Genomic DNA, 23,162 nt, shown 5'->3' with positions numbered 1-23,162 from the left:
AAAAAAAGAGAAACTAAGAAAAGTTCCCAGGGATCAAGTTATGTAATTTTACCTGGGTTAAAAATCAAACAAACAAAACAGACTGACACTTGTAAAAGTGTGCAATATTCTTTGTGTTTTAAAACTTGTTTTCGTATGTGAATAACTATAGTGGTAGAAAATACAATTTTCATGAATAAGTGTTGACACTAGCCCTTTTTTATTGACAGAATATGAGATTTGAATTTTCTGCTACACAGGACAATGTGTTCAGCCTTAAAAAGGAACAAATGCCACTATTCTTTTCTTGTAACCATAGAAACCCATACTCAGATAGTCCAAGGAAAGTGTATATTTTTTTTAAATATTGCATAAAGGGAATTTGCCTTAGAGATAACTATATACACACTGGGGTGAAAAACCTTTGTAACTTTTCAGGATTGGACAAACAGGTCGAACATGGGTTTTCTTTTAACAAACTTTTCTTTTCCGTTTGCGGTTTATAATTTTGTGACTGGTGATTCCAGCCATATAGTTTTGGTCTGAGATAGGTAATCTTGTTCAGTGAGCACAGTGAATAGGGAGAGGGGGTGTTTGGAAGGAATGTTTCAGTTTTACAACCCTTGCAAGCTGCAGCTTGGCGGTTGAACAAAAGCAGTTTCTGTTTTTCAGCTGCCAGTGAGCACTATGAGAGTGGGGGAGGAGGAGGCGGGAACCAGGCAACTTCAGGTCTCCCCTCCCCCGGCCAGAAGCTTTAGTGACTCAGGCTGAGTATGTCTAGCCCCCTCCATGAGGCCGGATATGAGCCACCAATCCCCGGAGCAAACAAATGCAAGGAAGAGAGTAAAATAAAACCAGCCACGTATAACATCAAATAGCATAGTTTGTTTTTTCCAACACTTGTAGTTTATGATTTGGTACATGACTTCACCAATTGGCACACAGATATATTACCAAGTCTCCTCCCAACGCTATCTCGTTTCCTCCCTGTCACAAAGGATAAAAGCTGTATTGTATCTGTCTGATTGGAGGAACAAGTAGTTTGTGGATACAGACAAGAAACACCGGGACTGAGTCTGTCAACAGACAGAACACACTGTTTATGTTATTGTGCAATGCCTGTCAGTTTACTTGGGTGAATACGCTTATGGATATGTGTAATCATCTGGCTAATAAAACTAATAACGGTTATGCTAAAAAGTGATCACAATATTTAATTTAGCATTTATAATAACAATAGTATAAAATAAATGTTAAACTAGCGAGATTAATTGATCTGCGAAGTAAATATGGAAAATAATTACAGATAGTAGCCAGACATATAAACTATATATTGATTGCCCAACTGACACTTTAATTACACTGCATCAGCATGAGTAATACTCGTTACCTAAAATTACTTGTACACATTCTCTTTTAAAAGCCTTCGTCCCCCAGAAGTCATGCGGTTCTGTATGTCCTGAATTTGCTGGACAAACATGAAATCACTATTACCCAATACTAAATCAGAGAAGGATTACAAAGGAGGAAACAGCCGAGTCTAATAAACAATTCACATGAATCTATCCCCAGCTCAACTTTTACACCATGTGCAAATGACACTGTCTGCATTGTGTCAGCTGCACATATGCTCTGTGTTGAATTGGGGGAAAAACGCATACTAATTTGCATTTAATATTTAAATATGCTGAGTCAAAAATATTTATACATAATGTGGTCATGCCTCGAGGAATCCTATGATTGCTTGCTCTGTCTGTCATCAACTAATCACTTATTTGTAGGGAATGAAGTAGATCACTGCAGTTATGTTATCACTTTTAATATTAGAATGTGACAGTTTTTACTTTTTGATAATACATGGAATTTGTCTTTAAGGAATTATATATCCGCGATATTTTTTAACATAAGCCTTCAGAAAAACCAACTAAGTTAACTCCTTGGTAACCAGGGAAACCCACATTGAATCTACTGGTAGACAATGGGTTAAAATAACCTGATCCCATGACACCCCCACCACCAGCTTGCATACTTTTCTTCCCCTCTTTCTCTCTGCAGTTTGTTGGGAGGGGGGTTTGGATCATCCCGTAGCAACAAGAGAGAGGCAGCTGTCAAAAGAGAAAGAATTAGGAGGGAAAAAAAAAAATCAGGAGCCGCCTCTGCAGTTTAATGATCAAACGGCTGTCTGGGAAAATAACAGGAAGCAGCCAAATCACTGAAGCTCCCCCTGCAGCCTATGCAGTGTCAAAAAGCCCAGTCTGTCTGGAAGCGAAAAGGGGGGAATCCAGGAGGCTTTTTTCTTTCTTAAATCTCCTCCCCTTGTGTGTGTCTGAGTCTGACAGTCACTGGGAGGGTGAGAGAGCTGGAGATCTTTTTTCTTACAAACCATTACTCATTAGTATAAGGGGGAGGACGAGGCTGACACTACATCTACCTCTTTTCTTTAACCTGAACTGCCTCATTGTGGTACCAGTCAGACAGCAAACGAGCACACTAGAGAAAAACCTCATTGGGAAAACTTTTTTTCTTTTATAATTTAAAAAAAAAAAAAAAGTCAACGTACTTCTACAAATTACAAACTTATTTGTGATCAGGACATACTAGGTCATCCAAAAGGGAAGACGAACTGATTTGTAGGATCTGTTTTATGTTGACTGAAGCAAGGAGTTTACATCTGGTGTCTGTATTCATGATGAAAGCTAAAAAGGGTGAGTAGAATGGAGTTTAAATGTCTGATGGGGTCGGGGTGTTCGACAGATAAGACGTCTAATTAACCCGTTGGATGCCAAACAGGGATGCAACACATTGCATAGGAAAGAATCCCCTGTTGCTCTCTCTGACAGATTACAAGTCTGTTGTTTAATAGAATTCATATAAGCTGAGTAAACTTGTTATTTGATGGAATTGATAGCGTTGTAGACAACATAGTTGCTGTTTGGACATTTGTTTCCCCCATGCTGCTGGCACGCTGTCAAACTCAGCTTGTTCTGCAATAGCCTCTGGAGCTTCTCTTGTCCCTTCTTTCAGGAAAACAAAATGCTCACCTATATTTTACATGTGGTCTTCCAGCTTCTGAAAATAAACACTATGTGTATTTATACAATTTATATATGTTCTGCTGTGTTCACTCTGAAATAATATTCTGTTACTTTAGTATTTTGGGACACTGACTTTTTTCACATCCATGGTCTAGTCTTTGTTACAGAAAGTTCTAAAGCTAAACTTTGTCCGTAATAAATTTGTAGAAAAAAAAAATGTAGTGATTTATTGCTACTTGGAAAAGTTTTGATGGTGTGCAAACTCGAAGCAGAGCACAACAAAGGAAAAGTAAAGCGTGGCTCAGTCTCTAGCTGCACTTGTGAAACAAAGAAAGTTACAACACGAGGAGGGGGGAATCACAACCGCGTGTAAATTCTGGAAACCAGCAAAGTGGTTTCTAGATGATAAATGTTGCAATAAATAAGTCGAAAAAAGAACTTCTAGAACTTGTTGTTGTCGCTTTGCAGGAGATTTAAAGTTTAAAAAAAAACTTGTGTTTCAAAAACAGCCCAGTCAGTCACGAGCAATTTGGTTGGCTGAAGATGTCTTTGTTTGGAAAGTAACCTGCATTCCTGGGTGCAGGGGGTAAATAACCTACTTTTTAAGGACAACAAGTTGTAACTTTTATTCTTTCTTTGTTGTTGCTAATTTGCACGTAGTTCAGTATTCAACTTCTGGACAAAACAAGTTCTAAACTTTTTTTTCCCCCTCGTTCACACAAGACGTTATGGTCAGTGTCCAAGTTTGAATTCTTTTGTTCTTGTTCTCGCCATGTGCTCTCCATAAGCACAAGCTGTAAGCTTCTGTGACATATGCCATAGGGACCTCACAAATAATGCAGGTCATCTTTTCCGTTTGAAGCTACTCTGACACAGTTTTGAAATGTGTGACACTTCTAATTATTATGGTGCCTGTGGCATCTCATACTCCGCTAACAATACTGTGTGTGTGTGTGTGTGTGTAATATATATATATATATACTTCGACGTGTGTTTTATGTACATAATTAGTCTGTATAACTACTTTTTATACAATCTATGCTGAAAGATGTAACTAGGATTATGGGTTTTTTGCCCTCAGTTCTCTGTGACACCTCTTGACACCCTAGTATGGAGTAACTGTTATAATAAATACAAACTGTATACTTTTACTGTTATACCATTATTATTTACTACAATATTTAAATTTTGATCAACAATTCAATTGATCAGTTTTTTATTGTACAGTGTTCTTTTAAATAATCTTAGCTTTTTATTTAACAGTTGATACATTTGCTATTTCACTCTTTCTTTTGACTGATAAAGTGTTTAAGAAAATATGCTGGTCAGTTGCCCTCCCCTTGTTTTATGAAATGTGCCATGTGAGTTGGATTGTGTGTGCTCAGCATTGTTCAGACAGAAGACAGCAGGGCACGCTGAGGAACAGGATGACAGGGAGGGGGCAGTGCTGCTGACAGATCAGGATGTGAGAAAGTGCTTGCAGATGCTTGAAACTTTTTTCAGGCAGTTGGAACAAAGACTTCTCCCAACCACCATTGGGACATGATGGATTCAGTCCTTTGTTCTGGTTATGACAAAGCAGGGTATTTAATTCCTTGAATATTATTGGTGTATTTGCAATGCCCTTTAAAAAATGTAATTTCCAAATGGTCTTTGTTAAATACTGATCATGCAGTGGTCCTGGTCTAAAAATAAGATTTTTTTTATTTCATGGTTCAGATAGAGCATTCATGTTTAAATAACTATTCTATTTATTGGTATCCTTATTGAAGGAGCAGTAATGTGCTACTGGGAGCTAGCTGAACACACCAGTAAGCCAATGAAAAGAGGCATACATCTGCAGCATCCAATCGGCAGCTAGCTCACAGCTTCTGAGTCTCCCTAGGTATGTTTTTCAACAAAGGATGCCAAGAAAATAAAGCCAATTACATAATAGAGGTAAAATGGGAAGTTATTATTTTTTTTAAATTGCATGCTCTATCTGAATCATGAATGGGGAAAAAAAATGTTTCATATCTATTTAATGATACAACAGCTACTTAAAAACACTTGTATGCTTATCTTATCTCCTTTTAATCATTAACAGTGAGGGTGTAGCTGTAAATCCACTTTTCTAAACAATCACTGTCTAGTTTGCTGGTTTAGCATTTTTGGGGCATGGGAAAGCACATTTTTATGTAAAGCAGGGTAATTTACAGCAAAAACTAACAAAATAATATTTTTACTGTTACATGAAAACAATTTAAGTTACAATTTTAAAGTGTTTGATGACCTTTCCTGGGTGAGCAGTGGGACCCAAAACGGCAAAGGGAACTTGGTTTTCGTGCTTGGAAAGCCCCTTTAGTTTCCTGTTTACATACAAATATTTCAAGCTAACAGATGCAAAACATGCTCTATATTCTTATGATAGATTGACAGTAAGTGGCTGGGAGCATGTTTTTTGTTTATTCTGCACAAATAAGACAGTCTTCAAGTGATACTCCTTTTTTTTTTTTTTTTTTTTTTTTTTACAAGTTATGTCATTTAAAAAAAAAACAAAACTTTTGCTAGCCCTTTTAATCATATTTCAGGCATGGACACTGAACCCAACATTTTTCTTTCGTGTTTCAGATCGATCATGCAATTTTAAGCAACTTTCTAATTTACTCATATTATCAATTTGTCTTCGTTCTCTTGCTATCTTTATTTGAAAAAGAAGGCATCTAAGCTTTTTTTTATTGGTTGAGGACTCTGGACAGCACTTTTTTTTATTGGTGGATGAATTTATCCACCAATCAGCAAGAACAACCCAGGTTGTTCACCAAAATTGGTCCGGCATCTAAACTTTCATTCTTGCATTTCAAATAAAGATACCAAGAGAATAAATACAATTTGATAATAGGAGTAAATTAGAAAGTTGCTTAAAATTCCATGCTCTATCTGAATCACAAAAGGGAAAAAAATGGGTTCAGTGTCCCTTTTAAGAAATGATACAGTTTAAAACGGGGATCAAGCTCAATGTATCAGGGGCCACTGAACAAGTGTTTCTCCTAAAGGGGCCCCCTTGAACTGAATAAGTGCTCCGGAACTGGATATACTAAGAACCCAAGTAGAAGTGCATGGTGGTGGGAGTTGTAGCAAACAATAGACATACAAAGTTGTATATATTTATCTTGTGAGTGCTAAGTGAAGTAATCATTTTGGAATTGTATAACAACGTAAAAAGTGACATTTATCAAAGCAGTGCACGGTGGAAGTCTACATTGGACACTTGTCTTTATATTTATTTTGTGAGTACCTATTTTAAACATCAACAAGTTACACCTCTTAGAGCCCTCAAGAAAAATTGAGAGCCCAAATTAATGGTTTAGGGAGGGCCAGATAAAACTATCTTGAGGGCCACATATGGCCCTGGGGCCTGTACTTTGAGACCACTGGTTTAAAACAATGCTCTTTGTCTGCAAAGCTCTTAGTTTTAAACCTGTTAGCGTTTATTATGTTAGTGTTTATTAGCATTAGGTAATTGTAGGGAAATGTGCTATAATTACATGTGAATCTGCTATTGAGATTGCTGAAGTTGCAATGTTTGGTCTCATTCTTTATTTTTTTTCTTAAATCAATCAAATATTTTTGTTATATATATTATTTACTGCTTATGTCAGAACACCAGATAAGAACAAAATGGTTAAAAGCTAGATGTTACATCTCATAGACTTGTGTTACCCTGTGTGTATACCTGCATGCAAATGTACTGACATTTGTCAGTCACTTAGTTTTATTGTTTAGTAGACATTTGGACTCCCCACCCAATAAGAGCCTTCAGGTAAACTGACCTGTATGGCATCACACGTTTTGTAGACAATTAACTTGGGATGGACTTCATCAGCGTTTTAATGTTCTGCTGAGCAGATATCCTGTATCTGACAAATTACCCCAGCAGATACCTCGGCATAATATTGAAGCTTGTAACTAACGTAACCTAGCAGATCTTATTTATTTGAAATCAGTTTAATACTTTGTGACTTGTGGAGGTGTGTACTTGTCCACCTGGATTGTTGTGAGAGCCAGGGCTATAAGCAAGTGAGCAAATGTTACTTGAGTTGACTGTACAAACATGATTTTCCTGCTAGCTTTGTTGTCATTTTAAAGGGATATAATGGCTGAATTTGAATGTGCTGCAGTGAGGAGAGTGCATGCACAGAGCCTATTGTATCAATGTCCGGGCCCGGTGCACACCATAAATGACTTCTGAAACTGATAGCTTTTATCAACATATTGTTTGTTTTTTATTTTGTTATTGAGAATAACTAACATAATTGAAGCACACTGTGGGCCATTTCAAATCCTCACTTTGTCCCTTTAAATATGTATATTTCTTTATAAAAATGTTTTAGTGTTGCTTCATTTGTACTGTAAATATCTTTTTTGTTTAATGTTCCTTTAACTACATCGCTTTGAGTCACTTTTTGTGTGTGTGTAGAGATTACATTTTTTCTTAGTAACACTGACACACACACTGAGCAAATATAAGGCTATTTCATTATCTGACAATCCCTTAATAAAATAACTGGCAATCTCTCCCTTTTGTGCAGTTGTCATTCTTAATTGTTGTTTAGCCTCACATACGCTATCGAATCTGGTATAAGGCCAAATACCAGCCGTGCTGCTATCCAGAGATTATATGAAAGATTACTAAATAATTGTTTACTAGCATAAATGTTAATTACTTTTATCCCAATCAGATGAATTCTAATACATATTTACATTCTTTTGATAAGAACTTAAACTTTGTCTGAGCAGTTTCCTGTTGGGTTTGATAGAGATACAAAACATTAAAGGGCCGTTATAGTGATGCGACAAGCTCTGATTCATTGGAGCATGTCATTTTACCACCAATGATGCTGCAAATATGTTTTATCCTCCACAAAGGGCTTAAATGCATAGTTAAAGTGCCACAGAGCACCCCTAGTTGTGAGTGGAAACTGTAGGTGATCCAATCAGTAGTGCTAGTGAGTGGATCAGTGTCAGTTTCCACTTGGCACCAGCAGTGCTCTGTAAGTCCTGAGCAGCACTATAACTATGTGTTTAACTTGTTAGGGTTAAGAACATCATCATTAGTGATAAAATTACTTAAGAATTGGAGCATGTCATTTTATTACTATAATCACTCTTTAATCAATGCAACTGTTTACAGTTACTTTTTAATTCAATATAAATGTATCTCTTCTTACTGAAATACTTATTTTGGCATCTTAGTTACTTTTTAAGAGACTTAAAGGGACAGTCTACAATAGAATTGTTATTGTTTTTTAAAAGATAGATAATCCCTTTATTACCCATTCCCCAGTTTTGCACAACCAGCACAGTTATATTAAAGGGACAGTCAAGTATAAATTAAACTTTCATTATTCAGATAGGACTTTTAATTTTAATCAACTTTCCAATTTACTTTTATCATCAAATTTGCTTTTTTCTCTTGGTATTCTTAGTTTAAACTAAACATAGGTAGGCTCATATGCTAATTTCTAAGCCTTTGAGGGCTCCCTCTTATCACAGGCTTTTTAAATCTCTTTTCAACACAAAGAGACAGAAAGTACACGTGGGCCATATAGACAACACTGTGTTCAGGCACTGGGAGTTATTTAAGATTTAGCACAAAACAATGCTAAATGCAAGATAATAGATAATAAACGGTCACAGTCATTTGATCAGGGGGCTGGAAGAAGGTTGCTAGATACAAATGGAATCCACAGCACCAATTAGGTAAAAGAAAATACCTTTATTTTCACATTACATAAAGGTATTTTCTTTTACCTAATTGGTGCTGTGGATTCCATTTGTCTATGTTGCTGTAAGGGTGGCAGTAACCCTTTCTCCACGGGCATCACACAGAACTAAAACCTGCTTTAAGGAACCAACAGGTGCTGTACTCATTTACTACTTTTGTTGCTAGATACAAGGTAATCACAGAGGTAAAAAGTATATTACTATAACTGTGTTGGATATGCAAAACTGGGGAATGAGTAATAAAGGGATTATCTATCTTTTAAAACAATAACAATTCTATGGTTGACTGTCCCTTTAATATACTTTTTACCTCTGTGATTACCTTGTATTTAAAGGGACAGTCTAGTCAAAATTAAACTTTCATGATTCAGATAGGGTATGCAATTTTAAACAACTTTCCAATTTACTTCTATTATCTAATTTGCTCAATTCTTTAGATATCCTTTGTTGAAGAAATAGCAATGCACATATGTGAGCCAATCACACAAGGCCTTTATGTGCAGCAACCAATCAGCAGCTACTGAGCATATCTAGATATGCTTTTCAGCAATTGATATCAAGAGAATGAAGCAAATTAGATAATAGAAGTAAATTAGAAAATTGTTTAAAATGACATGCTCTTTCTAAATCACAAAATAAAAAAAATGTGTTTCATCTCCCTTTAAGAACCTTCTTCCAGCCCCCTGATCACATGACTGTGACTGTTTATTATCTATTGTCTTGCATTTAGCATTGTTTTGTGTTAAATCTTAAATAACTCCCTGTGCCTGAACACAGTGTTATCTATATAGCCCATGTGTACTTTCTGTCTCTTTGTGTTGAAAGGGAATTTAAAAAGCCTGTGATAAGTGGCAGCCTTCAAGGGCTTAGAAATTAGCATATGAGTCTGCCTAGGTTTAGTTTCAACTAAGAATACCAAGAGGAAAAAAAAGCAAATTTGATGATAAAATTAAATTGGAAAATTGATTAAAATTACAAGTCCTACCTGAATAATGAAAGTTTTTAATTTTGACTAGACTGTCCCTTTAAAGGAAACATGAAACCCAAAATTTATTCTTTCATGATTCAGATAGCGCATAACATTTTAAACCACTTTATAATTTACTTCTATTATCAAACTTTCATTGTTCTTTTGTTGAAAATCAGGGATGTAAGCTCAGGACCATGCACTTGTCTAGATCACTGTATGGCAGCAATTTACAAGAATGTTATTCATATGCAAGAGCACTAGATGGCAGCACTATTTCCTGCCATGTCATAACCAGATGCCTACCTAGGTATCCCTTCAACACAAATACATGATCTGTTATCAGGTTTGCTGTATCCTTGTTGAAAAGTAAACATAGTTAATGCATTACTGGGTGCTAGCTGACGAAAATGGGTGAGACAATGACAAGAGGAATATGCATCCAACAATCAGCAGCAAGGTCCCAGTATTCCATTGCTGCAACTTAGCCTACCTAAGTTTACCCTCCAACAAAGAATACCAAGAGAATTAAAGTGAGTGTAAATTTTGATGAATCAGTGCCCGGTTTTTAACCCTTTGAGTGCTAATGACGGCTCTGAGCCGTCACAGAGTTTCCCACTCTGGTGCTAATGACGGCTCAGAGCCATCACTAGCACTCTCCCACCTTGAGGGAGATCTAGGGGTTCCCACCCGCTCCTACCCCAGCGATCATGCCTGTAGAGTGACAGGCATTGCAGGGGCTTCCCGTTTTGCGTGGTGACATCACGCGCAATAACGTGATGACATCACCGCGCAACTTTATTTATACTTAACAATGTTAAGTATAGGAGCAGGGGGCATGCTGCTTAGAAGCCTGTATCTCAGGCATCTAAGCAGCTACAGACCCCCAAGACCCACTATTGAAAAGGTAATCGCCTAACCTTTCCAACAGTGTAAGTCTTGGGGGTCTAAAAAAAAAAAAAAATTAATTAAAAAAATCTTAGCACTCAAAGGGTTAATAATCCTCTTAAAACATGGGCACTTTCATTAATCAAAATTTTAAATGTCACTGCTTTTTTAAAAAAAATACTTACCTTTTTTCTTTCTGCAAGTCGCTCCAGCGCGTCCTCCGCCCGTCACAAGCCTCTGCCGACGTCAGAAATGATGATTCCGGCCTTCCACCAATCACGGTGTTGCTTTAAGCAATGATTCCCCCGGGGGGGGGGAGCCGTAATTGGAGGATGCCGGAATCGTCATTCCTGACAGAAGAAGAGGCTTGCGATGGGCTGGAGAAGCGCAGGAGCGGCTTGCAGAAAGAAAAGGTAAGTATTTTAACAGAAGCAGTGTAATTTAAATTTTGATGAATTAAAGTGCCCTGTTTTTAATAGGATTATTAAAAACCGGGCACTCATTCCTCAAACTTTACATTCACTTTAAGCAAATTTGATAGTAAAAATAAATTGGAAAGTTGTTTAAAACTACATACTGTGTCTGAATCATAAACATTTAATCTAACTTTACTGTTCTTTTGACTCATGTTTGACAATACTGTAACCCCCCCTAAAAAAAATAAATCAACATCTGATACCACAAAATGACAAAACTCATTTGTTTTAGCTCCGATATTCTAATTACTTGATATTTGGCATCATGTAAACGTTTCCCCTGAGTGTAGCCAGTCATGTATAACTTATGGGGTGTGAGGAAGAGCAAACTTGGGCACAGGAATAAGTGTTCACAGAAGTAGTTACATTCTTATACTTTGTATCGTTCAGTGAGTCTGACAAAAAAAAGGCAGGAAGGAACCTGACAGGGCTTAGCAGGAATGTAGGAAGTTTACACATCTGACAGCTCTGTCAATTCTGAGGTAGATTTGAATATTTTTATGAAAAATCATTTATTTGTATCAAACATTTTGGAGGATGCAATATTTACACAATAACGTTGACTTTGGCAGTTTAGCCCCAAGTGGCGTCTCCAACACACAAGAAAAATATGCCCCAATGCAGATTCTCTTGAGTAGCACATTTCAATGAAAATCATAATATGAAAAGAGGTATGTAAATGGGGAACGCTCATTAGGGGATATGCAAATGAACAGGCCCACAGTGCTATCGCCTTTCAGTTACAACTATTTATATATAAATACCTGTATGCTAAGTAGTTAATGGAAATTAAATAAATGTTTTCTAGTTCTTAAACAACCACAATGTGCCCTTTACTTCACTGGTCCTTAAGTTTGTTTTTCCTGTAATAGTGCATATCTCGCTGCTATTAAAACTGACTGACTATTTTTGGTTTCATGTCCCTTTTAAATTATACGGCAAAGGAGTTATCAAACTGCTTACGCGAACAGGAATGCACTATGAACCACCACATGGGAAACTGCTTTGCATGTCAAGTATTTGGATAAATATTTAAACTTTTTCTCTTTGTTCATACAATTAGACGGGGACAAATTGTAGTAGTATTTGGAGGGTTTGATACTTTAATTTCTCTTAAAAAAAAGATCAACCAACCACTCTCTACTACAGCTAGCCTGACCCCTGTGATTTCTTAACAAGCTTGAAGCATCCTATTGCGTATCTGTTGTGTATGACATTTGCTATAATAATAGGGCACACAAGTTTGTTGTAGCCTTTAAATATGGTCATTGAGATAGCTGGTTGATTTGTAGGTTTTGTCTATTGATCATTAAAATGGTTATGTGAATTTTTATGTAAATCTATTTATAGAATTTCTATACTTTATTTTTTCCACCTTCACAGGACAAGTGAATAATTGTAGCCTCACCTTTTGAAACAGTTATGTTAATTTGTAAGGGCACAACAAAACCTTTATAAACTTTAAAGCTAATATTAATCTACAACACTTAAGTATTACTATATATATAAAATTGATATAATTGAATTTGTGTTATGTGCATGAAAGGAAAGTTTTTAAACTTGTTTTTTCATTCCGGCCATAAACTGTTGACGCTGCACTTTTTGTTTTTGGTTGTGATGGTAGTGTGTTACTTTTGAGGGAGCCATTGTAGACAAGAACAGCGCTTATGCCGCCAATGTACAATTATTATTATTATTTTTTTAATGTATTTATATGGGTTTTATTTTAACAAATCTGTAACGGGCCAATGTTGCTTTCTTCATAGGGTTAGATTTTGCAAGACCAGTCAGTTTTACACATAATGTTCAGATGATTATCTTACTGCTTTGCAGTGTATGAGTGCAGGTTACTTAAACATCTGCACAATGAAGTAGTAGTCAGTCTCTTGAGCTATTAAAGGGACAGTCTACACCAGAATTGTTATTGTTTTAAAAGATAGATAATCCCTTGTTTACCCATTCCCTAGTTTTGCATAACCAACACGGTTATATTTATATATTTTTTACCTCTGTGATTATCTTGTATCTAAGCCTCTGCAGACTATTCCTTTATTTGTTCTTTTGACAGACTTGCAGTTTAGCCAATCAGTGATGGCTCCCAGGTAACTTCACGTGCACGAGCACAGCGTTATCTATATGAACAACATGAACTAACACCCTCTAGTGGTGAAAAACCTGTTAAAATGCATTCTTAAGAGGCGGCCTTCAAGGTCTAAGAAATTAGCATATGAACCTTCTAAGTTAAGCTTTCAACTAAGAATACCAAGAGAACAAAGAAAAATTGGTGATAAAAGTAAATTGGAAAATTGTTTAAAATTACATGCCCTATCTGAATCATGAAAGTTTTTTTTTTTTTTTTTTTTTTGGACTAGACTGTCCCTTTAAGGGAGACTTTTACCATATAATTGTGTATTAATTAAAGGGACACAAGTGTAAACATAGCATTCTGTAACGTGTTACAGCATTTTATTATAGCACTATTGATTGCATATAACTCCTGCCAATGGGTTAAATACATGGTTTAATGTCAGCTCCCGAGCAGCAATGCACTACTAGGGCCTAGATGAACACATCTGATGAGCTATTAACAAGAGGCATATGGTGATTGGTGGTTACACACCGCTAGCTCTCAGCAGTGCATTACTGCTCTGGAGTCAATCTAGATAAATTTGATAACAAAAGTAAATAGGGAAGTCTGTAACAATTGCATACTCTATCTAAATCATGAACAGTTCCTTTTAGATTTTTATTTTTTACATTATCAGTCGTGGATCTCAAGCTCTTCCTTTAATCTCTTATTGGTGTTATTTTTATGTTTGGTGTATCACTATGAATGTCAGTGTTCTCCCCAGAACCTTATTAGCGGGTACACTACCCGGCTGATTTTACTGACCACCCGGCTAACATTTTAGCTAATATTAAAATATTACATTTTTATTTCACAAACTTTACATAGCAGAAACTGATATAATATTAGAAATATTACACTGCCTCTACTTGGCTACTTTATAACACCACCGGCTACTTTATAATACCACTGGCCACCCGGCTACTTTATAATGCTACCCGGCTGACAACATTTTCTGTGGAGAACACTGAATGTTTTTGCTTATAACGAAATCAGAAGGAAAATGTATGTCCCAAATCTAAAGATTTAGCCATAGGAGAGGGGGTCTAAAACTTGGGTTTTACTGTACGAGCTCCTGATACAGTGGGTACTTTTGACTAACAGGATATTTTTTTGTAGGTTTTGTACCCCTCTCAGGGAGTGAGACAGAAGATGATGATGGTATGGACATCCCCTTGGATCTCTCTTCTACTGCTGGCTCTGGGAAGAGAAGGAGACGTGGAAACCTCCCTAAAGAATCTGTTCAGATTCTGCGAGATTGGCTTTATGAACACCGTTTTAATGCATATCCATCAGAGCAGGAAAAAGCACTCCTGTCCCGACAAACCCATCTCTCCACACTACAGGTATCTGAAAATGATTTTGTATGAAAGCAAATACTAGTTGCCCAGAAATATATGAAATTTTCTAAATAGAGCATGATAGTAAACTCTATACGGTCAAGCTCTTTAACATGCTCCTGTGATTTCATACTACATGAATGCGTTGTTTCAAAGCTTTTTAGATACTCTGCTGACTTTAAATTAAGGTGTTTTAATACCCACTGAGGGCCAGATTATAAGCGGAGCGGTAGTTTGTGCTCATCTTCGGGCGTTAAAAACGCTAGAAGTAGTTTTTTTTGCACTCACGCTTGTATTATGAGTTGAAAGTAAAAAGTTTGTGTACTCGCTTTCGTAACATTGCGGTAAGAAATATACTTTGAGAAGTCGCAAATGCAAAAACGCATTCCCCCATAGACTTCAATGGAGCTGCAAAAGTTTTAAAAACACCCACAAGTCACACAAACATGATCACGTTATTTCAAAGCGCAACATAAGAGATTGCATATTTCATAATCCAATGTTCTGCATATGTTCTATTTAGTCTTAAAGAGATATTTAAATATATCTGATGGATTTATGTATGTATGTATATATCTCCATGTTAAAGCGCTTTGCATCCCTTTTTTTTTTATTTTTTTAGCATCTGAAACCTCATATCTTTGAGGCCTTATAACTTTATTGTGCAATATATATATTTTTTTTGTCAATACACAATATATTTTATTAGATGGTGTTATGAGTGTAACTGTACTTTTTTGGGATGTATTTTGTGACTTTTTTTTTGTAGAGCGTAACAGTTAACTAGAGCTCTGAAGTCACGGTAATTATTCTTGCGTAGTCCCGATTGCGCTCGCACATTCGCATTTACTTTCAATTTGTAACACAAGCGGAATTTAATTTGCGCACAAACAGCCACAGAAACCTGATATCGCTTGCGTGCAAACGATAGCACTCCACTCGCAATCTACCCCTGAATGTATAAGCTCTAAGATATAATCAGGAGGAAGCGATATTTCACAGGTGTATTGTGCAGGAATATATTTGAAACAACTCTTATTTCTTATTTTTGTCAAGCAAATGAGCCACTTACCAGACATGGCTAAGGGGTGTGTGGCTTTAACCTAAAGTAATAATAAATCTGTTCTATTTATATATGCAAAATAATCTGCAATTTAAATACTAAATTGCAAGCTTTTATAGCAAGTCCCAGCAAAATAAATAATGTGTATTGTTATTTTGTTTTTCCTTTAATTTATGAGGAATTAACATTTTGAGTTTATTGTCCCTTTTTAAATATTCCTCCTCTATTTTGAATAGTCAGTTTCATCTAAACCCCTGTTGTATTTTGATGCACCCACCTATAGTTATATGGGTATGTTCTTTATTGCGTTTGGGCCTGTGGCAGCCCTTGTTGTAGTTGGTAGTTCAGCTGTTTTTATAGATTTTTGGTAGAATCTGATTACATTTTAGTACAGTCTAAAGTTGCATTTGAAGGGTTAACATTGTGACAGTTAAAGTGAAGTAATTGAAGACCTGCCTGGTAGCACACAGTTCACAGGCCCCAATGAGTCACTGCGTTCTCTGAAAGAAGACAAACAGCATCTTGTTTCAAAGGAAAATTTCCCACCATTAGCCTAAGGTATGGGAAATAACAGATAAAGAACATTTAAAATTGAATGCCTTAAGTTGTAAGTTGCTTCATCAGTTTAAATTACCTAGGGCTTTATAAGGCAGGGCTTCATGTGTGTCATACTGACAACTGCTTCATTGTGTCTTATGATTCTGCTTTAAGGGTTTGCAGATGTATAAATACAGAACTGGGACCTGTTTGTCACCTTAGGCATCCAATTATATATCAGATTTACTATCAGACTGTGTAATCAAATCAACAAGTTCATGAATTTATTGATGATCCTCTGAACCTTTTGAAGAGAATGTGTTTAAAAAAACAAAAAAAAACCCATATATATATATTTGCTTTTGCTGTCACTTTCATTGACTCACATTTCATAAACTATTTTCAGCACAAAAACGTCTGTAATCACACATAAGAAACGAGTTCATGGATTGGCATTCTGTTGTTAAGAGCATTCATGTATACTTCTTAAAGATAGCCTCCTACTCCAGTGAGTTAATTTATAACCAGACTATAAATGTTCTGTTTTAGCATGTGGTATGTTCTACCTAAAAAATCTGTTTAAATGTGACAAATCAGGAATATGTGATGTAATTATTAATCACTTTTTTTTTTTTCTCCTCAGGTCTGCAATTGGTTCATCAATGCACGTCGAAGACTTTTGCCTGATATGCTAAGAAAAGATGGAAAAGATCCTAATCAATTCACAATTTCTCGCAAAGGGGCAAAAATAACAGATGTGATGCAGATGGATTCTCCAACGGGTACAAAGACCTACATTCCCACCATAGATGAAAGCTCATTTCAGTTCAGTTCAGCAGGACCTAACCAGACCTCAGGGAAGTTACTGGCTTCTAATATCTCTTCTCAGCAGTCTCTTCTGGCTCGGCCTTCTGTGATCTGTCATACCACTGTAACATCACTGAACGATGCTCCTTTCAACTTCACACATGTGTTGAATGCTGGACAAATCCCAGACCAGCAGCAGACTGATATAAACCACTTCACAGAGACATCACTTGTGTGTCACGAGGAGAATAGTCAACTTGGACAAAATGCAAACACACAAAGTGGACTTTTCAACACTCCCCCACCTACTCCACCAGATCACAACCAGGATTTTAGTGGGTTTCAATTATTGGTTGATGTTGCTCTCAAGCGGGCTGCAGAAATGGAGCTGCAGCAAGCAAAACTGGTGGCTTAAAATATTACCAAGAGCTGGCAACATTCAGAACTAGAACTGTAATTTTGAACTGCCAAGGTTTAAATCAAAGACTGTCTCCATTTTTTGAGACCATATCTATTTTTTTCCCTATTTGTGTTGTTTGCACACGGGATTGTAAAAGTGAAGCTTTCTTATCACAAAGAAGTCTTACGCCTTAGACTGATTCTTTTTTTTATTTTAATTTTTTGGGCCTTATATAAACGGACTGTGACTACAACTATTGACTCTTGTGATGTTTTCAGATGCCATTTAAGGACATTACATTTCACAAAGTTAATGTTAGTGTACTCTTACTCCAATACGGTTACAAAAACAAAGTCTCAGGGTGATGGAGATCAGATATTTCCTATATGTGCGCATGCATGTACATGCATACATATATAAAAATCTGTATTTCATTCCGAGAAGTTTAAGTAGAGCTACTGGAGAAACGTACTGTTTCTTCGTAGACTGCAAAATGTGAGTTGTTTCCCAAAATTGTGATTATATATTATATATATTTTTTGTATCTTCCAGACTGTGCAATATTTAGAAATACATAGACCTTTATCATTCCAGTGCATCAGGCGATGCTCACATATTTTCTACCACATTTTCTTTTTTTAAATCCACTGTGTAATAAAATATTTTCTTTAAGGTCTTGTACAAACTACATGTTTTTGTTTAACAGGGGATGGCATTAGAATACTATATAACTGGACACTGTTCCCACCTGGAATATTACCTGCTATGTAAAGATTTTTTTCTTTTGACATGTATTATTTTTTGTATGCTTTTGTAATATAGAGAATAACAAATGAAAAAGAATTGTGTTTATTTCTTAGTGGTAATGATCCAGTTGCAGCAAAACGCACATTTTACACATGGTAGTCTTTTAGGGAAAAGACCAATGTTATAACTACATGCAATTAAAATAGAAATTAAGCGTTCATAACCATTTTTAAGAAAGTTATGTCCTTTTAATTGATTAAAATATAGGTAGTCAAGGCTATAATTTAGTATTGTATTTTTAGATCATTAATAATAAATATTCTAATTATCATAGCAAGGAAAACAAGCTATTTCATCTTTGATAAATATTTTTTTATGAATAAAACGTAAAAAGTTCAAAAATGTTTAACACATTATAATAACATTTTAATAGTTAAACATTGGAAGTTTAATTTTGACTAGACTGTCCCTTTAAGATATATAAACCAAAACCACAAATAATACATTAAAGGGGTAAGAAACCATGCTTCCTTAGTATAAAAAAGTAAATATAAAAATAAATAGATTGTTACAAACCACAAACAACTTACTGTTTTTTGTTTTGTTTTTTTGCAAAATGAGCACTCGAGATTAGGGAGCTACCATTATGAAACTTAACTTCTGTCGTCACATTATTTTTGCAGCAAAAGACCTCTACTGAGAGTACAACCCACTACTTATTGCTTTTTTTTTTTATTACAACGAAACATATAAAGTGTGTGTATGTATATGTGTATATATATATATATATGTATATATATATGTATATATATATATATATACGGTATATATGTATGTGTGTGTATGTGTGTATATATATATATATATATATATATATATACGGTATATGTATATGTGTGTATATGTGTGTGTGTGTGTGTCTGTGTGTGTATATATGTATGTGTGTGTGTATATATATATATATATATATATATATATATATATATATATATATATATATATATATATATATATATATATATATATATATATATATATATATATATATATATATATATATATATATGTACTTATTGGTCACAATAAATGACAGAGAACTGATTAATTTTCCTTCCAAATGAAAAGTTAAAGTGAATGTCAAGTTTGACGAATGTGTGCCCGGTTTTAAAAAGCCTATTAAAAACAGGCGCACTTTCATTCATCACACATTACATTTCACTTGTTTTGTTAAAATACTTGGCTTTTATTCTTGAAAGCCGCTCCAGTGCTTCCCCCGCCCGTCGCAAGTCTCTTCATACGTCAAAAATGACGAATACGGCTTCCTCCAATAACGGCTTGGCCTCAGGCAACGTTTGCTCTGGGGGGAAGCCATGATTGGAGGAAGCTGGATTTGTCATTGCTGACGTATGAAGAGGCTTGCGGCGGGTGGGGGAAGCGCTGGAGCGGCTTTCAAGAATAAAAGGTATTTAAACAAGACGAGTGAAATGTAAAGTTTGATGAATTACAGTGTACTTCTGCCCAGCCTATTAATCAACCTTTGCTTAGAATGAAAGGCCAGTCTTTATCATATCTGTTCTGTATTTTTGTCTATATTTGATCATGAGGCATTAAACGTGTGTGTATATAATAAATATTAAAATTGAGCTGCTATAAAAGGGGTTAAACAAGTCAGCTGAAATGCCCCTTTTTTTTTTTTTTTTTTTTTTTTTTTCAGAAATCACATTTTAAGGTAAATTATATTTTAAGCCACAAACCTTTTTAATTTAGAGATTTGGCAAACCTTTTCTTTAAAGAGACATTGTACACTAGATTTTCTTTGCATAAATTATTTCTAGATCCATTTAAATAGCCCATCTGGGAGTGTTTATGTAACAATGTATAGTTTTTGCTTCTTTTTTTTAGTAACATTGTGCTGATTTTCAGACTCCTAACCAAGCCCTAAAGTATCAGATGTAGACTCAAGTCTACAGATTCCTACTTGCTCCTGTTTGTGTAATGTGTCTTTCCATATGCAGGGGTTTCTGCTCTTCCTGCTTTCTCAGCCCCTTTCAATGAGTGTCCCAGCCTAACCTCATCAAAAAGTTTTATACTGGATTTTTAGATCAGTATCTGCATATTTTTTTATAGTAGTGTCTTATTACAGGCCGTTTTACGAAAATTGGCGTATACTGCACCTTTTAAAAGATATTCTTAGAATCCTCTTTTTTTTTTTTTTTTTTTTTTTTTTTTTTTGTAGTGATTTTACATTCATTTTTTTAGATACAGTGGTACACTTGGATGATTCTCTAATGTGATTGGGACAAACCTGAACAGCATCATTGTTGTAGCTGATTAAAGCCTTCCTTTAGCAGAGCAATGTATAACAATGATGATCACTAGGGCTGGCATCTTTAAAAAAAAACAAACAAACTTTTTTTGTGATTCAGATAGAGAATACAATTTTACAAAAAGTTTCCAATTTACTTCTATTGCTTTGTTACAATGGTTTTCTTTTGTTGTCGTTTTTCTTGTTTCCAGAGCACAAACATTCACAAAAATGTATGTTAAGTTCCATCATCTTGGCCGCTGATGATGTAACCACAACCTTGTATAATAGAAGTATGAAATGAGATCAGTTACTATCATTGTCAAAAATACAATTTAAGGTATTGAACATATACTATTGGCATATCTATAAACCTAAAACATGTAATACACCAACATAACAGGATTAAATAACCAAAACCAGCTGACAAAGATTACGCGTGGAGCGCAAAATTGCGTGCTTTCATAGGTTCCAATGGGAGCCCCTTTCTCATGCCGATAGACACAGCACAGAACCTGGTGCAGGGTAATATATATATATATATATTTACAGTTTAAACACAGTCCCCATAGACTGCTATGTAAAGGCACTTTTCAGTGCCTTTCTTTTTTTTTCTAACACCCCACATCCCCTCACTTTAACCCTTATAACTTCTTTGTGTGGTTATTTAAAACAATAAATAAAGATGCTAATAATTTTTATTTTTAAAATGAACACTACATTTTATTTTAGGAAAATTGGGGGACTTTTTTATTTATTAACCAGAGGTCTGACATCTAATGAATTTTAGCGAGCTTGTGGTCGCATTAACCAGCCACTTGTAATGGCTGGTTATTTAACGTGTGCCCGTATATGGGCAAATTTGCCCCTTTAGGGGTGCACGTTAAAATAGGGCTTCACTTATAATCTAGCCCAGTGATTTTTAACCTTTTTTTTTTGCCGTGGCACACTTTTTTACATTAAAAAATCCTGTGGCACACCACCATCCCAAAATTTTAAAAAAATCACACATTGTAGCCTAATACAGCATATATATATACATATACACACACATACTGTATGTATTGTGCTGTTATGCCATGCCTCATACAAACTACCCCTGCACTGGGAGTAAAAAACAAGCAAAGTTTAAAAAATATGTCACACTGTTGTCAGTCTGCCGTGGCACACCTGAGGATCTCTCACGGCACACTAGCGTGCCACGGCACACTGGTTGAAAAACACTGATCTAGCCCATAGTGTGTATCATCGATTCCCATTATCACATCTCTGTGTATTGATAGTTACATTTATAAAATTAACTGAATGTTAAGGGAGTCCGGAGGTGCTAATTTGAAAAATAAAATAAAAAATCTTTACTTAAGTCACTCCAAATGTCCAGAGTTCCAGCTGAATTATGACAGGGTGCTTCTAATCAGAAACTCTGGGGTAACACCTTGCTTATTTAGTCTGTCAGTCAAGACATAATTCTGGGGAGTTAATGGTGAAGTATGGCACAGCACGAGGGTCTTGTCAGGACACAAATACTAGAAACTGCCCATAGAGATAAACTTTGAACATTCTTACCTGGAAGCAATCTAGGTACTTCAGCAAACTTGATCAATTTGCTCCGGTGGCATATATATATATATATATATATATATATATATATATATATATATATATATATATATATATATATTCTGCAGAGCCGCATCAATTCGCCAGATGGTTCTATAAGTTTCAGCCCACCCCAGTTCTCATCATCAGGTAGGTATCCAAATTGTAAATAATTTAGGCTGATTGTAACGATGTTCAAGACAATAATCTGATTATTGCTCTCCATGTCAGAGTTTCTGATATTATGGCCACACGTCTCTAGACTTTTTCAATATTTAAATGATCTTCATAATCAATAAATTCACAATAAAAAGATAATGAAATAAATACTCACATTTTTTAAATGAGCAGTAGATTTATTTTTTCTGACAAATTTTAAAAATCACTTTGATTTGCTGGCCCCTGTATCATGTGACATCCATCAGCCAATAACAGACTCATATACATTGTGAACTCTTGTACATGCTCAGTAGTAGATAGTGTCTCAAAGTGTTCATTTAAAGGCAATTTTATAATGGAAGTAAACTTGTAAAGTCTTTTAAAACAGCGTCCTCAATTTGAATCATGTTTGATTTTAACTGGTGCAGGAAAACCCTTTCATATGGGCTGGGCGCATTATTTCTCTTACTTCCCCACTAGGAGGTTGATTTTGAGGCTGCTACCTCTTGTTTACATATCTTTTCTATAACCAGTTTTGCGGTATTGAAATTTCAATTTAAGTGGCAGTTTCATCAAAAAGGCAAAAAAAAACCCAGCAAACATTTCAAATGGCAAAGTAAATTAGGCAAAAACAACTATTTCAAATGGCAAAAATAAAGTTAAATTAGCTATTTGTAAACGATTCAACACACTCCAGTAAGTAAGATCGATAAATAAAGAGGAGAAAATGTTACACTACAATATCCCTTTAAGGATATTTGTTAAGAATAATTGTGTATTACTTGCAGCAATCTACCGTTAGCTCCAGAGCCTCCCCAATATTGAGACGTAATGGAAAATGTGTGGTCAGATTTTAGTTTTCTTTAATAATATTCTTGTTATAATGAAGGGATGTGTGATTGGTGAAGTTAGAATGCCAATGATTTCAGTATACCATTCCCCAGCATATGATGATATATTTTGTTT

The 23,162-nt window shown here is 35.4% G+C and overlaps 1 protein-coding gene across 1 annotated transcript; it reads left to right on the top strand.

The window, feature by feature from the left end:
* The first annotated feature begins 2,078 nt into the window (after positions 1-2,078).
* Positions 2,079-18,229, top strand: TGIF1 (TGFB induced factor homeobox 1). The gene is made up of 3 exons (XM_053713125.1): positions 2,079-2,684; positions 14,359-14,585; positions 16,823-18,229. The coding sequence occupies exons 1-3, from the start codon at positions 2,624-2,626 to the stop codon at positions 17,399-17,401; spliced, it is 867 nt and encodes a 288-aa protein (XP_053569100.1). The 5' UTR covers positions 2,079-2,623; the 3' UTR covers positions 17,402-18,229.
* Positions 18,230-23,162: the final 4,933 nt, after the last annotated feature.

This window comes from Bombina bombina, chromosome 5 (genome assembly GCF_027579735.1).
Source record: "Bombina bombina isolate aBomBom1 chromosome 5, aBomBom1.pri, whole genome shotgun sequence".
Lineage (NCBI taxonomy): Eukaryota > Metazoa > Chordata > Amphibia > Anura > Bombinatoridae > Bombina > Bombina bombina.
The sequence above is the reverse complement of the archived record's forward strand: the minus strand, read 5'-3'. Positions and strand labels throughout refer to the sequence as shown.

Bases quoted from the DNA above. Each gene is read 5' to 3' on its own strand.
- TGIF1 (XM_053713125.1), top strand. From the start codon at position 2,624: ATGTTGACTGAAGCAAGGAGTTTACATCTGGTGTCTGTATTCATGATG. The intron at 2,685-14,358 runs GTGAGTAGAATG...ATTTTTTTGTAG, and splicing joins CATGATGAAAGCTAAAAAGG to GTTTTGTACCCCTCTCAGGG. The intron at 14,586-16,822 runs GTATCTGAAAAT...TTTTCTCCTCAG, and splicing joins CCCATCTCTCCACACTACAG to GTCTGCAATTGGTTCATCAA.